A 17,248-nucleotide genomic window follows, 5' to 3' on the forward strand; every position below is an offset into this window, starting at 1 on the left:
CGGTGGAAGTTTTGGTTTCAAATCGAAATGTAAAAGCGTCCATTTTTATTTATATTTGAGATATACCTAATAGCCTACATATTCATAAAATATTTGCCAGCAAAACTACCTAACATTTTACTTAATAAATTGTGATTATTCATATGTTTGTGAACAAGAGGTTTACTGAATGACAACGTTGTGAGGACGTCGTGGTAAAGTTCCATTTTTTTTTTTTAAGAATCTTGGCTAACGTTCCAGAAACGTCGCGGGCACGTCCTCAAAAGACGTCGCTGGTTAATCCCACGGAGAACGTTGTAACGACGTGGTCCATTGGTCTCCTGATAACTTTCCAGATGTGTAACTTTTTGTGTTCAAAATTTACAAAAAATATACAATGGGAATGTACAACATTAATATATTTTCCAAACCGTGTTTTTGTTGTACCCTGAATCATTATGGTACACCTAGAATAAGTGTTTATATTCTGACTATTTTAGACCAGTCTGGTAGGAACCGCTGTGGAGTAGTACAAATACCTGCGTGATTCGTCATAGTCATAAACAGAGAGAAGTAGCTCCAGCTACAATGTTCTTCCGCAAGATGCATGCAGTTCTGTTTAACCGTTAGAGCGCCAAAAGTTATGGACATGTTTATCCATGGGTTTCAAAGACGTCACTTCCGCTATGCCCGCCGCCATATTTGTGACATATGAGGGGGTGCATTTCCTGGCGGACTGGCTTGCCGTGAAAAGCACCCCCTCCAAAAATGGTCTCTGTTGGTTCCAGCTTCACATCATTTCATGAGTATAGTAATATGACTGCTGCAATTAAATGGGGTGAATTTCATGGATGTGACATTTTCCTATTGGGACATATGAGGGGGTGCATTTCCTGGCGGACTGGCTTGCCGTGAAAAGCACCCCCTCCAAAAATGGTCTCTGTTGGTTCCAGCTTCACATCATTTCATGAGTATAGTAATATGACTGCTGCAATTAAATGGGGTGAATTTCATGGATGTGACATTTTCCTATTGGGACATATGAGGGGGTGCATTTCCTGGCGGACTGGCTTGCCGTGAAAAGCACCCCCTCCAAAAATGGTCTCTGTTGGTTCCAGCTTCACATCATTTCATGAGTATAGTAATATGACTGCTGCAATTAAATGGGGTGAATTTCATGGATGTGACATTTTCCTATTGGGACATATTGCATTGCAGGTTATAGGATTAAGTAGTTGGTTCCATTACATTGGTTCTATTTAAATGTGAAATGTACATTTTATTTTACATTTTACATAAATGTAAGACACAAATGTGATATATTATGCATATACATTGTTACAATTTAGCAACATGCCACAAGTGCAAGTTACACACATACATATATATATATATTATATATATATATATATCAGTGTATATCTATATTATATATGGCAATTGGGAGTTATAATGTCAGAATTGCGAGATAAGATGTCGCAATTATACTTCTTTTAATTCAGTGCCGGATATGTATGTATATATATATATATATATATATATATATATATATATATATATATATATTACACACATACATACATATATATCATACCTTTTATTATGCGATTTTATAGCAAATTTCATTTCGTATCTCGCAATTCCGAGAAAAAACGTCAGAATTGAGAGTTAAAAAGTCGTAATTATACATTTCTTCTATACATTTCGGAAAAAGCTTTATAAATATAAGCTAACATATATATATATATATATATATATATATATATATATATATATATATATATATATATATATATATAATGACTTTAATGAGAACAAAATGTGGTATAGAATGAGAACGCTAATGATTGATGTCGTTTGTCGTTCATTTAAGGCGGCTATCTTCAAATGCGCGTTCACGCGACGAGGGTGCTTTTCACGGCAGGGGTGCGTTTTTCGGCACAACACCGGTCACAGCTGCGCGCTCTGTTTAAGTCTATGGTGACAGCAGCTACAACTAGCAGAGGAAGGCCAACGAAACTCTCTCAGAAGGTTCACAACAAATTTACAATATGTCTGGGATATGTGGTGCTGTTAGCCGTTTCAACAGTCGTCAGAACTACACATTTATTTGATCCCAAAGGAGTTAGATCGGCAGAATTATTGGCTTCATTCAGAAAGGACCATACCACTGGCAGCAAAACAGCAATGCACAACATTAATAACTGCTGGGACTGTCATTTACATAAGATTATAATTGTATACAATATTGTATTAAAATATTGTGAATTCTAGTTGCTGTGTTTCGGCGTGTCATTACAGGATGAACGAAGCTGACTACATTACTTAGTTCAAGTACTTGCGTGCATGATTTTGTGCAAATATAAGTTGTAATTTTATGTCTATCTTGTATAAATATATATGAATTACCCTATATAGGATGTGTTCCGTTGAGTTAATTAACTTTGTTTACGGGTTTTTATTCTCTTCAGCTTCAGCGTGCGCAGCCCAAACAGCAATGATTAAGTCATTAAAATTTTTACAGTAATATTAAAACTTTCATATTTTTTTTTAAAAAATGAATGCATTATTTTTAATAACTAGCTCTTATATTGTTCTTGTATTATATTCAGCAACACATGGTTTGATTAATAAGGATCATTAACAATAACATATTTTTTTCTCAAATCATCTCATTTTGATAGTATTATTTGAGCTGCGCGCGCTGAATGAACATCCGTAAAATGAAGCGCTTTAAGTTAATTAACTCAAAGGAACACATCCTATATAGGGTAATTCATATATATTTATACAAGATAGACATATAATTACAACTTATATTTGCACAAAATCATGCACATGTAGCTACTTGAACTAAGTAGGCTAATGTAGTCATCTCGTGTCGTGAATTTGTTCATCCTGTAATAACACGCCGAAACACAGCAACTAGAATTCACAATATTTTAATACAATATTGTATACAATTATAATCTTATGTAAATGACAGTCCCAGCAGTTATTAATGTTGTGCATTGCTGTTTGGCTGCCAGTGGTATGGTCCTTTCTGAACGAAGCCAATAATTCTGCCGATCTAACTCCTTTGGGATCAAATAAATGTGTAGTTCTGACGACTGTTGAAACGGCTAACAGCACCACATATCCCAGACATATTGTAAATTTGTTGTGAACCTTCTGAGAGAGTTTCGTTGGCCTTCCTCTGCTAGTTGTAGCTGCTGTCACCATAGACTTAAACAGAGCGCGCAGCTGTGACCGGTCACAAATATGGCGGCGATAGAATACAGTGACGTCACATGAAACCCATGGATATATTATATGTTGTGTTTGTGAATGAAGGAGATTTATTGGATGGGGCACGCGCGAGACAAATTCGAAATTTTAAATGAGCACTAACGGACTTTCGGAGAGTCTTGAGTACTGCGCATGCGCATCGTTTTGTTCTGTAAGGTCGACTTCCAGCAGACGGACACGGAGTAAAAGGTGAGCCCTACAAATCTGCTTTTATTCATCGTTTTTGCCCAAGTGACACTAAATATCACTTGTGATGAGTAATGTTAGTGCAGTGTTTTTGGTTTTCTAAATGTGTTTCATAAATAAATTATGTTTGGTTAATGTGCGCACGAGAGCTGTCCCCGTGAGGCGGTCTGAGGTAGCGTTAACGTTAAAATGATCTGAGACGCAGTTTTATATTTTTATTTTAGTTATTTTAAGTGTAACGTTCACTGTTTAATGCTATAAACAGCAGAATAATCACTTATATTCGTTAAACGGCAACTGTAGTAAAGTGTTTTTTTTTTTTTTATTTTAGACCCTGCCTGGCCTCCCTGAAGCTCATATGAACCATATTGAAAATTCAATAAAATCTGTATAAAACGGTTAATCAGGACGGTTAATTACTTCACGATTTGTTTACTTAAATTCTTTGTAATGACAGCCAGTGAAGCAGTCAAATCAATGATTTAGAGTTGTTTATAACAAAATATTCTCGTTTGTCGCCACTTACTGGTTTAACGTGAACGTTATGTGTAAGGTCTATTCATTCTAATAAATCTAACATACTTTTTATTTTCAGCAGCTGGAGGAGAGACAGCCTGTGCAGCAACAACAAGACAACAATGATTATAAGCAGGGGTGGGTATTAAATTAGTTTCTGACTTGTTCAGTACCAGTAGATATTTATAAGGTCCTTGACTAATGGTGCTGCTATCGGTATGTATGTAACGTTCAGTCATTAATTGCCCTTTATATACAACCACATATCATTCAGATAATCTCCAGGTGGACTGCACGGGTCCAGGATCAAGAGATCATTCATCATGCAGACCATGTTCCAGGAGAAGCAGCGTATACTGGGTGAACAACTATGCCTCATTTTTCCAATATCACTTACACTCAAAAAAATATTTCAGGCTAAACATAAGTTTTATGTAATTGAATTACATATAAAATTTCCATCCATTTGGATTACATAGTTTTTACATAAACAAAATAATAAACTTAATGTGATTCATATTTGTAAGTCATATGTAAATGAAATAGGTAAGATTTATCTAATAGTATGCCCAGTCTATATAACACTGCTTAGTGTTCACGTGTTTGCGCACTACTGAGTTAAAGTACCATTGAAGCATGTGTCAGAGTTAATGAGTTAATTAAGTGATTAATTGAGTGATGATTGAGCATTATTGAAGACACCTGATGATAACAAGCAGAATCACCAAAGGAGAAAATCACAATTTTTAAGCCACCATCGTGGAGATGAGGGTTTGCTTTAGTTGGGCTCTTGACCTTTGACCATTTAATATTAGTTTTTGTTTGGACTGTTGTAACAGCTAATCAAGCAAAGAGAAAAGATGATCAGGTGGTGTTGGTTATGTTATCACATAATCATTATTTGTGTGAATAACTGAACTAATTTAGAGCTCAATCTCTGAGATAAATTAGCATGATTGATTGCAGCAGCACTGTGATTCAATATATCCAAAGTTATTCTCAAAAGTTGTTCAGAATAAAAAAAAAGAAAAGTCTGTCTTTTAGGCACACACAGACATCAAGAATCAGCCTGTGAATCTCAACAACGGTGACAAGCAACATATTCTGATCAACAGATCAATTCTGAACATTAGAAAACAAGCTACTAAAAAGTCACAGAAAAACAGAAAAAAAAATAGTGACAATAAAGGAAATTACTAAGACAATTCAGCTCATAATTTATTCATGCAGCAATGCATGATGGGAGCTGTGGATGAGTTTTGATTGGTGGCACCCAGAATGCACTGCAACATTGCTTAATTATTCTCACCACTGTTGAGATTCACAGACTGATTCTTGATGTCTGTGTCTCTAAACACGTAACTTTTTTTTTTTGATCAGAACTTTTGAGAGATTTTTCAGATTATGTTGTTGTATAAAGCTGGTTTTCTACTGTAGAATACCAGTGCTGCTGTAATCAATAATGTAAATCTAATTCAGAGATTGATCTCTAAATGAGTTCAATGATTCAGACCAAATAATGATTATGTGATAACATAACCAACACCACCTGATCATCTTTTCTCTTTGCTTGACTAGCTGTTACAACAGCCCAAACAAAAACTAACATTAAAGAGTGAAGGGTCAAGAGCCCAACTAAAGCAAACCCTCATCTCCACGATGGTGGCTTAAAAATTGTGATTTTCTCCTTTGGCGATTCTGCTTGTTATCATCAGGTGTTTTCAATAATGCTCAATCATCACTCAATTTATCACTTAATTAACTCATTAACTCTGACACATGCGTCAATGGTACTTTAACTCAGTAGTGCGCAAACACGTGAACACTAAGCAGTGTTATATAGACTGGGCATACTATTAGATAAATCTTACCTATTTCATTTACATATGACTTACAAATATGAATCACATTAAGTTTATTATTTTGTTTATGTAAAAACTATGTAATCCAAATGGATGGAAATTTTATATGTAATTCAATTACATAAAACTTATGTTTAGCCTGAAATATTTTTTTGAGTGTATGATATAACTTATGACTAAATGGATTTAAAGTGATTTCAATCATGGTCATTTGTTTCAGGTCTGCTTGATCATTTTGTTGTCCTGGATGTGAGAACATGGTCAAAAGGTGTGTCAATCAGCATCCAGCCATAAAAGCAGCCTTCTCGTTAAAGGGTTAGTTCACCCAAAAATGAAAATTCTGTCATTTATTACTTACCCTCATGTCGTTCCACACCCATAAGACCTTCGTTAATCTTCAGAACACAAATTAAGATATTTTAGTTGAAATCCGATGGCTCAGTGAGGCCTCCATAGGGAGCAATGGACACTTCCTCTCTCAAGATCCATAAAGGTACTAAAAACATATTTAAATCGGTTCATGTGAGTACAGTGGTTCAATATTAATATTATAAAGTGACAAGAATATTTTTGGAGCGCCAAAAAAACTAAATAACGACTTATTTAGTGATGGCCGATTTCACTTCAGATTTACAAAGCTTCAGGAAGCATCGGAGCACAGATGAATCAGTGTGTCGAATCTGCTGTACGGAGCGCCAAAGTCATGTGATGTCAGCCGTTGGCAGTTTGACATGCGATCTGAATCATGATTCGACACACTGATTCATTTATACTCCGATGCTTCATGAAGCAGTGTTTTGAAATTGGCCATCACTAAATAAGTCGTTATTTTGTTTTTGTTTTTTGGCGCTCCAAAAATATTCTTGTCACTTTATAATATTAATATTGAACCACTGTACTCACATGAACTGATTTAAGAGGCCTCACTGAGCCATCGGATTTCAACTAAAATACCTTAATTTGTGTTCTGAAGATTAACGAAGGTCTTACGGGTGTGAAACGGCATGAGGGTAAGTAATAAATGACAGAATTTTCATTTTTGGGTGAACTAACCCTTTAAAAGGCTCAGGAGGACAAACAGGTAATTCACAGGGTTGAATTTCACAATTCAATTACTCACAGAGACAAGGAGATGTTAATAATTCTGAATTTGAGGGGTCAGCAATTTTACTATTTGATACATTTACACTTTTTATTAAATTCAGAATGAAATCATTGTGATTGATGAATCTGAATATAGGTGATGTGTACATTTATTTAGAAATCGGATTTGATATTTTAAAATGTACTATCTGTGTAGAAAGTGTCCCCCTTTGATAAATGGACTCTCCCAGTCACCCTGTCATTCAGCGCGAAATGGACTATTCCAAAACTTTCCACCAGAGTTCGCAAAGTGACGGAGAAGAGATCAGGTGGTTGATAATGGGAAAAGGAGTTCGGCTGAATATTGTATATAGTTGTAGTTTAAAGTAAATAGTTATAATCCAAATCGGAGGAGGTTTTTATTGATTGTGCGTGTGCGTGCATCACACTGTAAGTAATCATTACGGAGCATTCTCAGCGCATGTTAAGATAAACGCTGTTTAGCCTGTATAGGTGTTTAAATTGTCTGATTACTTGATTATGTTCTGCTGCTATGACGTTACTGACATTCCATATTTATGTATGCCATTTGCTGTCAGTATTAGTTATATTTGTAACTTATAAATGCATATGCACGGTCGCATTTCGGGTAGCGCGCATGCACTCCTAATTTGTTTACATCTTAGTTTGCACGGGCAGCAGCAGCCATGTTCACGTGCACAGCTCATGCCCAGTGTTAGCGCACACACATAGTTTGGATTGTATTGAACACAAACTCCATTTATTCAAGTATTTAATAATAGATATTGTAATAGTGTTATATTTTTTCCATTATTGATCAGTATTTTATTAAGTAAGCTTTATTAATATTGTGTTTGTTTTATATATGTTTATATCCATATTTATATTTGTATTTTGTATTCACAGAACCACACATCTATGCACATGTAATAAACCAAGATTCGGATTATAATCTGAGTGAGACATCCTTGTTCTGACCGGACAAACTGTAGCCTTCAACCGAACCCGGACTAGCAATTAGATAAAGAATCACAAGATTTTTCATGGTCCTTCGAGCCGGATGCAGTGAATTGCTACAGAGATGTCTCAACCCGAGAGAGAAGCGCCTGTTGTGCGTCCACGAAGACGGATCAACCCACCAACTCATTTAGTGGATTACGAGCTTGGTGAGCCATTGCCACATCGACAGCCACTCCCAGACCGCAGCCAAAGCAGAGTCCAGTCACCAAGTATGGTAGCACACACCAGATCGACTTCTCCTGTCAGTCAAGAGTTTGATCATGATAAGTGGACATTGAGAGATGAATGGCAAAGTGCATCTGATGGGCGAGGAGAAGAGGAAGTAGAGCTTACAGCCATGCTGCAGTTGATGAAACAAGAGAATGCAGACTTGCGGCGACAAACCAGTCAGCTTCCAGAGGTTATTTTGGCGTTGCAGGAGATGCAACAACAGAATGCCAAGTTACATCAGGAGCTTCAAAGTCTTAAGTCAGAAAGAGAAGCCCACTACAGGCCAGTGACTTCACAAGTGCCATCTCCAAGTCACTTTACTCCATTGGCGAGCCCTGAGACTCCACAAAGGTTCCGTCCCATTCCAGCCCCCCGGACAAAGCCACCAACGCCACCTACTTCAATGAGAGAACTGCACCCAGCTACGATGGATGAGGCCTATGGATTAAATGAGGATTTCAGAAATATGGACATTTCTGGTTCAATGCGTGAGAAAGTGTCACCACAAGTGCATTACAGTGACCCACCTCAGCCCAGGTACTCTCGTTCCTCCCAGTACATTCCATATCCTCAATTCGAGACCCCAGCATATGAGCGGATGGCACCTCCTCATCTAGACAACAGACGAGCTTATTACCAACCTCCATCAACACAAGAAAAAATGTATAGAGGCCCTGCGCCAACCATTCCCTTCCTAACATCCTCTGATCCTAGAGAGTTCTCTAGACTGAGAATAGCATTGGAGAACATTCTGCCTGAGGATGTGTAGCAACTGTGGACGAACCAGACAAATGAATCATTCAGATGATTCTTTCAAAACATAATTCTAATTCAGAATTGGGGTTCCGGCTCCGGCCCGTCTGCAGATAAAGCCAGGCTGATTACTTTTACGACACATGCTTCCTGATAGCAGAAGCGACATACCAAAGGGTCACCCAAGAAGACAGAGAGACAATCCAGACCCTTTTGTTTCTTTACTTCACAGGAAAGCCAAAGAGACTGTTGAACAAATAAATCTGCTTCAAAATTGTTCCAACAATTTTAACGGACTTATCAAACATCTTTTAACTACATACATTTTGCATTATGTGTCCACAAGTACTACCTGTAAACAGTTAGGCTTTAGAACACTCACAATTCATGTAAATGTGTTAACTCTTGACTGAATGACTGAAAGTATGCCTTATTTGGACTTGATCTATTTCTTTTCATCTTTCTTAAATCATGGCTTGAATGAAATCTGTTTAAAATGTATTGTATTCCATTTAATAGAAATTATGTTAAAATGGCACTCTCTGCTGAAGCAGAAACAGGATGTAACACTTATGTTTTATTGGGGTCAGAGGAAGGCCCTCTTGAAACAGGACAATGTCTGATTGGCCAGGACTCCTCAGAGGTGTGACAAACAACTAAGTTTAAATGATCATATTGCAAGATAGTAAACGGAGAAGTTGGGGGGAGAGGTTGGTCACTAAACGGGGGAGAAGTTGGTTAGTAAACGAACAGGGAGTTGGTTCTGTTCTGGGAAAAGAAGCCAAGACAAGTACCAAGAACAATGGAGTAACAAGAAAGAACAGACAAGCAGCTCATTCAAGCCATTCAACCTTCACTCACTTTTCTTTTCTTTTACTTAATTCTCCTTTACCGCTGAAAGTCTCGTGTCCTAAGTTTCGCCGCAAAGTTCAACCAACGACTTTTGCCGCTTCAACTCCAGCGACAAAGAGACTTCCTTCATTGTTCCACACGGACCTGATCTGGACCAATCATCGACTTGGGAAACCCCTCTCTGCACGACGAGGGAAATTCACCTTTAAGCCAACGCAAGCAAGTACCTCCAGATGAAAACTGAACTGGTGCATTTAAATGAATGATTCATGGTTCGTTCTGGTCTTTGAAATGCATTGATAGGAATTCGGTTAATCAGATCACCCCTCTCTCTCTCTCTCTCTCTCTCTCTCTCTCTTTCAAAACTCTTTCTCTCTCATTTCCTTCTTACTGCAACGCGTATGAATGTATGTGCGTGTGTGTGTGTGTATGTGCGTGCCTTTGTGTTAGATTAGTTTGTGTTAGAATAAATAAAATCTCTTGTAGATTTTAAAAAGAAAGTGTCTTGTATTATGTGCTTTATGATTTAATGTCTTAAACTGTCGATTTCAAGTTACCGTGCTCTAATCAGTGTTTTCACGATTGTTGGATATTTATATCCGTTACAAGAGCTTATTACGGCTCGAGCAAATGAACGCTGGACGAATCAGTTGCTCGGTCGTAATCTAAACAACTCTTTATTCATTTGAGCTAATTTTACTTCCTAGGGTGTTTTCCCTACAGTAATGGTGGAGGATAATTCGGGCAGTTTAATCTAAATTTGGAGCACATATCAAGTCATTTTTCTTTTTATCAACGCAAATTATTAAACCCCTCAGTGTTCGTGTGACGTATGCAGCGCGCACGTTTGAACGAGTGCCTGAATGAGTAAGAGCTGTAACCCCAGTCTGCTGTCTTGTCTCTAAACTCCAGTCTGCAGTAAATTTCAGATCTATGATATCACAATAAGGTAAGAATTAAGCGTGTTCCTTAAATTCTAGAATGCCTTGTTTATAGCTATCCTGATGTCTGCGTGTTCCAGCGTCATTCAAATAGCTATAATAACGTTATTGTGTATCAGAGAGCTGAATTGAAACTAAACTGCAATAGTTAAAATACCTATGTGTAGGACGAATACTCTCCTCACAGAACGGCAAGATTGAGCGTGTTCCTCGATCTGTTTCTAAAACTATATAGTTATAGCTAAAGTGTCAGTGCGTGTTCCACTGTACTCAATCTGCTATATTCCCCCTCTGTTAAACAGTAAAGCTATACGCTTGCTTGTTTTATATTCATAGCTAAACTGATTATAGTGCGTGTTCCACTGTACTCAAGCTGCTATATTCTCCCTCTGTTAAACAGTAACGCTATACGCTTGCTTGTTTTATATTCATAGCTAAACTGATTATAGTGCGTGTTCCACTGTACTCAAGCTGCTATATTCTCCCTTTTTGCTAAACGCTATACGCTTGCTTGTTTGAGCTCGTACAACACTACGGGTGTACGAGCGCAATTTAATGGGAAGTGATTTGAAACTGACCAAGTGAAGCTTTTGAACCTGTTATATTTTGCGTGCACATAGAGACCCGCCGAGGTCGCGATTTTTCATCTATTACAGCAGAAGCTATCGCTTTAAGTTTAAGCCCCACGTCGTAAAACAGCTACGAGTGGTGTCTCTTATTTATAGAGTTGAAATGCGGCGACATTTCACGTAATGCTTGATTGTACGTGCATGTGTCTTTCATTTGTACAGTTACATGTATTTGATGTAATTCACATGTTCGCCACTATCATTTTGTTTGGTCGCCATAGTTACAGTCGTGGCACGGAAGTCTTAACCAACGCTTCCGGAAGAACGTCATTGTAAACAAACCGCACGGTGTTGCTAAGCTAACCTCTGTAGTTTTTTTACACCGAAGTTCGTATGCTAAAGCCTTTAGCCTCAAAGCTAATCTAGTTAACATCATTGTGTGAACACAGTGTCTGTTTTAGCAACTATAAAGTGATTTAACCACTTAAAACACTTCAACTTTATGTACACTTGTTGGTCTTTCCTTCATACTTTCCCTTTTAACTTTCTCACTTATTACTTTACCTATATTTTACTTGAAAAGGAAAATATTGATTTACAGTTACTAATTGCTTTACCTGCATTTGACTTGAAAAAGAAATACTGGTTTACAATTTTTAATTGTCAAATTTGAATTTAATAAAACCAATTAAATCGAAATTGAAATCCTACGTTTTCCTAGAAAGTAATTCTAAATGATCTCTACATTTCCAAATTTCCATTATTTCTAATTTCATAATTTTCATAAATCTAGAATTCTATTTTAGATCGAATTACTTTAGGTATGAATAAGCCTTGAACTTTAGAAGTTTAAGCAAACTTATTCCACCAAAGTTTTTCCTAATTTTGACTCACATTTGCTCATTGTTTTATTGCGTTATCTTTCTTTTCTTTCTTGGTTATTCACTTAGCCACTCTATTTTATTTATTCATTCACCGCTGTTTAATTCCCTTTTCCTTATTTCATCCTGTTATTTTCATTGACGTAATTTTCTTACCTTTTTCCTTTCCTCTTTGTATTCTAGCTTAGGAACGACACACCTGAGCCTTTTTTGGAGACATTGATAACTTATTACGAGTTTCAAACCAATCAGAGACAACCCTCTCTTACTAAAATTTTATTCTCATGTGTTAGTTGTTCATCAACTACCAATTCTAAACTCGTAATTAGACAAAGGCTTCAGAGCCATTTGTGGATCTGGTCTCCTTTCTTCTCCTTTCCTTTTCCTCACATCTTTCCTGTGCTCTCCTGCTTTCTTCCATCCTATTCTTCACTTTTGTAGGGATCAAGCTTGGACGAACCATCAATCAATTCTAAAGAAAGAGAAACACAATCTTTCCAAAGAAACAATTCATTAGGTATTTGATTTTAATCAAACCCTTTTGGGTTCTCCATACTCCCTGCATTTGTAAACGCAATTTAAATTTTGACATTTCCTCCAAGAACATTTAACAGAGACAAGTGTTGAGCAACCGTTGCCTTCACAGCATCCCTGGTAAGCAGTTCAACTGAAGGTGTGTGGTGTCAATCCTGTCAAACTAAGAAAAGAGGTATCAGCATTATTATTGTATTATTGTCCTTGCGAACATAAACAATAATATATATTTTCTTTTCTTTTATTTTAGAAACAGCTTTTCATTAATAGAAAATATTTATTGGAAATAAATATTTCTCTAAATTGAAAAAAAAACTTACAATTTGTTTTAACATTTCCTCTCTTTTCCCTTACTCAGTTGAGTGACAAAGTCCTCACATCACGAGTTGAAAACAGTTTTTCATTGATAGAAAATATTTATAGGAAATATTTTGTCTATTGAAATTTGTTTTAACTTTTTCTCTTTCTCTTTCCCTTACTCAGTTGAGTGACAAAGCCTTCTCCTCACTAGCCTTCCTGTATACACACTGAGACCAACACGTAGCCACACTTCACTATTGGTGTACATTCACTGAACGACACTTAGCTGTTCCACCACATATAGGCTTGCACCCCACACAGATCTGTGTCAGTCTCTTCTCCCCAGCGTGCCAACATGTCGCAGACGGAAAACCCCACTGCCCAAGATGTGGACGCCTGGCTCAGCGGCATTACAAACTGCCTCATGCCAAAGACAATTGAACTGTTATTATTTTTAATAATAATCATAATTCTGAGAAGATTCCCGACACATGATTCAAGCCAGAACCAAGACCACACTGAACTAGGCAAGATAACCAATTCTCTAAGCATTGCCTTCACAGCCCAGCTGAAACTAAGCGACAAGCACATCACCCACCTACAGGAGGAGCTGACACGTGCCCAGAGCCGCATAGACAAGCTGGAAGTGAAAGTCCAGGACGACTTCAAGCGTCAGACCACTGAGTTCCTGAGAGAGCTGATGCACATCCAACGCTGCACAGACCAGCTCAAGGTGAAAGCTCAAGACAAACTTGTGGAGCAAGAAACAAAGGAACAAGTTGACAAGCTCCAAGAAGCCCTTGCAGTTGCGGAACGTGACAAGCAGGAATTAAAGACCGTCCAATGTCACCTGGTAAACCAACTAGAAAATGCCAATTCTGACATTAAAGATAAGAACTTTAAAATCAATGCTCTGGAAGACCATTTGAAATGGTACAGCACTGAGATGGACCATCTAAACCAACAATTAGACGATGCCAACGGCAAGCTCTACGTGGTCAGAAATGAACTTAAACATGTTCACACCCAGAAACCAGAGTCAAGAAGGGAGGGGCCTCCCTCAGCATCACCACTGCTGAGCAGAACAGAGCCCCCCATCCAAGAACCGCCATGCAACGGAAGGAATGAATGGCCAAAACCCACAACATCACCGGCCTTCACTACAGGATTCTTCCCTGTCAACCAAAGAGAGCTCATCCATGCAGACCCCAAAGTTGCGCACGAGATGACCCTTAAAGACCTTGACAAGCTGGCTAAGAACATCACACAGTTCAACCCGAACTCCATGGAGAACCACAACATCCAGACTTATCTCCGAGATATTGACTTCTACCTAGAGGTGAGACCCAATGTGACTGACGGAGACAGGTTGTATCTCCTCAGGTCCACATCCAGCCCCGAGGTACGAAGCTTCTTAGATCGACAACCTGTTCACGTTAAGCACAACTACCAGCTATTACGTGAGTCACTGATCAAAGAATTTACAGGCCCAGAGTCTGAACATGGACTGCTAGTCGCCTTGGAAACCAAACAAGGTCGACAAGAGACTCCCCAAGCTTACTACAACCGTTTCCGACAAGCCTACTTAGGTGCACATCACGAACCGGAACTTGAAGAGGATGTGAACTTCAAAACCCTCTTCCTGAGAAACCTGCACCCTGGACTAAGTCACCATCTTGGCGTCATGGCCTGCCCAAGCACAATGTCAATCCAACAGCTACGTGACTTGACACACAAGGCCTACATCAAACAGAAGATGAACTCAAAGAAAGGTTTGAAAAAAGTCACAATTTCAAACTCCTGGCAGCCAAGACCCAAGCCGTGCACTGCAAGACGGCCAGTGGCATGACAATGCCACAGCCTGTCATAAAGGACACGGAGAACGTGACCCCCATGCCACTGACAGCTTCCACACCGACAGCTGGAAAATGTCATGGGACCAGCCACACTTCTCAAGAAACCCACCAGAAAGAAACATCTGGGATCCAAACTGGACAGCTAAAGTCCACCAACCAACACATTCAAATGCATCCACTGTGGGTAAACGACGGCGGAACCCACCTCTGCATCACTCAGTTAAACACAGCACTGAGAACAAGAACGCCCAAGAACAAGACAGTTCCACCTCAGAAGACATGGAACAACTGATGAGGCAAATTACAGCGTTCTTTGCAAACAACATAAACAGCGACGATCACAAGGATGAGTCACCCTTGTTATGACTAGAGACGGAACGGAAGGTCAGTGATCATCTGATCCACCTTCCAAATGGAGATGACTGCCACCTGTTCTACAACAGCACAGAACGAAGCGGTCTCTTGCAGCCAAACACCGCTGAAAACTCAGTAGTACCAGAGAACACAGTTCTGGTTACTCATCACCCACCAATAAACCCAACGAGTTCCCATCTCAAGAACCATGCTTGTGCAACAGTAACAACAGTAAGCACAGTAAGCACAGGTCAGACAGTCTGTCACAACCAGAAGGCATTACAAAAGGAAGGCAACGTAGGAGACAAAGTTTTGCACCACAGCTCAACACAGCCATGTCAAACTTCCTCCCACCTTCTGCCAAAGAACTTCCTGCCTCACTGGACTGACTCCCATCAAATTAGGGATGATCCCTCGTCCCAAGCCCAAGATGCAAAGAGCCAATCTTCATCTAAGCCCTTCAAGAAAAGGGGGGAGCAAGACAGACTGAACCAGATCTGACCATACATACACTGCACTACATTACATTTTACACTACACTACATTAACATACTCACCAACATGCTCTTCCTACAGACAGATATTAGTTTCAGAACCTAGCTCAACATCGACTTAGCTACATTCACCATAAGAACCATACAACCATCTGCACAACAAGTAGAACACCTTTCATTAAGCTGATACATGACACCTTAGATGCACGCAGTAGTGTTAGCCATACCAGGAAACACTTAACTGTTTTATTTTGTTTTGTTTTCCTCTTCCTCTCTTTCCCTTCTTCTTTATAAGGTAAAATACCTGACTGCCCCATAAGGGTCAAGGTCATGACATTAGGATTGACGCACCACGCCTAAGGTCTGAAAGCCATTTGAAAATTCAAATGTGAGCCCGAGAGAGCTCCATGATGGGTCACATCATTTTTACCACAAATGATGTCACCAGAACAACCTAGAACAATTTAGAAGAGAAGGAAACAAACAATTTAAATCACACAATTTGATCCAAGCATTAACATACTGAGACAATGTAGAATAACACTCCTAAAATTCAAACTTAATCCATTAGTACTCAGATAATCGAATTCCCTGCACCAGTATAGTGGTCAATCATGGAGGTGTTGTTTTGTTGTTGCTTTGTGTGTGTCTGCTTCTGTCCATTTTTCCACAGTGTCCGCCGATGTCTTCATCTCAACACATCGCCGAACAAAGGGGGGATATGTAGCAACTGTGGACGAACCAGACAAATGAATCATTCAGATGATTCTTTCAAAACATAATTCTAATTCAGAATTGGGGTTCCGGCTCCGGCCCGTCTGCAGATAAAGCCAGGCTGATTACTTTTACGACACATGCTTCCTGATAGCAGAAGCGACATACCAAAGGGTCACCCAAGAAGACAGAGAGACAATCCAGACCCTTTTGTTTCTTTACTTCACAGGAAAGCCAAAGAGACTGTTGAACAAATAAATCTGCTTCAAAATTGTTCCAACAATTTTAACGGACTTATCAAACATCTTTTAACTACATACATTTTGCATTATGTGTCCACAAGTACTACCTGTAAACAGTTAGGCTTTAGAACACTCACAATTCATGTAAATGTGTTAACTCTTGACTGAATGACTGAAAGTATGCCTTATTTGGACTTGATCTATTTCTTTTCATCTTTCTTAAATCATGGCTTGAATGAAATCTGTTTAAAATGTATTGTATTCCATTTAATAGAAATTATGTTAAAATGGCACTCTCTGCTGAAGCAGAAACAGGATGTAACACTTATGTTTTATTGGGGTCAGAGGAAGGCCCTCTTGAAACAGGACAATGTCTGATTGGCCAGGACTCCTCAGAGGTGTGACAAACAACTAAGTTTAAATGATCATATTGCAAGATAGTAAACGGAGAAGTTGGGGGGAGAGGTTGGTCACTAAACGGGGGAGAAGTTGGTTAGTAAACGAACAGGGAGTTGGTTCTGTTCTGGGAAAAGAAGCCAAGACAAGTACCAAGAACAATGGAGTAACAAGAAAGAACAGACAAGCAGCTCATT

The 17,248-nt window shown here is 38.6% G+C and overlaps 1 protein-coding gene across 6 annotated transcripts; it reads left to right on the forward strand.

The window, feature by feature from the left end:
- The first annotated feature begins 3,276 nt into the window (after positions 1 to 3,276).
- LOC125249339 lies at positions 3,277 to 16,722 on the forward strand. 6 transcript variants are annotated; one of them, XM_048161621.1, is made up of 7 exons: positions 3,281 to 3,456; positions 4,049 to 4,107; positions 4,244 to 4,329; positions 6,052 to 6,146; positions 6,895 to 7,364; positions 7,842 to 8,969; positions 16,462 to 16,722. In XM_048161621.1, the coding sequence occupies exon 6, from the start codon at positions 8,017 to 8,019 to the stop codon at positions 8,932 to 8,934; it is 918 nt and encodes a 305-aa protein (XP_048017578.1). In that variant the 5' UTR covers positions 3,281 to 3,456; positions 4,049 to 4,107; positions 4,244 to 4,329; positions 6,052 to 6,146; positions 6,895 to 7,364; positions 7,842 to 8,016; the 3' UTR covers positions 8,935 to 8,969; positions 16,462 to 16,722. The 6 variants fall into 6 exon arrangements, with proteins under 6 accessions (XP_048017579.1, XP_048017578.1, XP_048017577.1 ...); XM_048161622.1 differs by lacking the exon at positions 16,462 to 16,722 and having other exon boundaries at positions 3,277 to 3,456; positions 4,052 to 4,107; positions 7,842 to 9,229; XM_048161620.1 differs by lacking the exon at positions 16,462 to 16,722 and having other exon boundaries at positions 3,282 to 3,456; positions 7,842 to 9,229.
- The last annotated feature ends 526 nt before the right edge of the window (positions 16,723 to 17,248 follow it).

The sequence above is a fragment of the Megalobrama amblycephala genome, linkage group LG16, assembly GCF_018812025.1.
Source record: "Megalobrama amblycephala isolate DHTTF-2021 linkage group LG16, ASM1881202v1, whole genome shotgun sequence".
NCBI classification, from domain to species: domain Eukaryota; kingdom Metazoa; phylum Chordata; class Actinopteri; order Cypriniformes; family Xenocyprididae; genus Megalobrama; species Megalobrama amblycephala.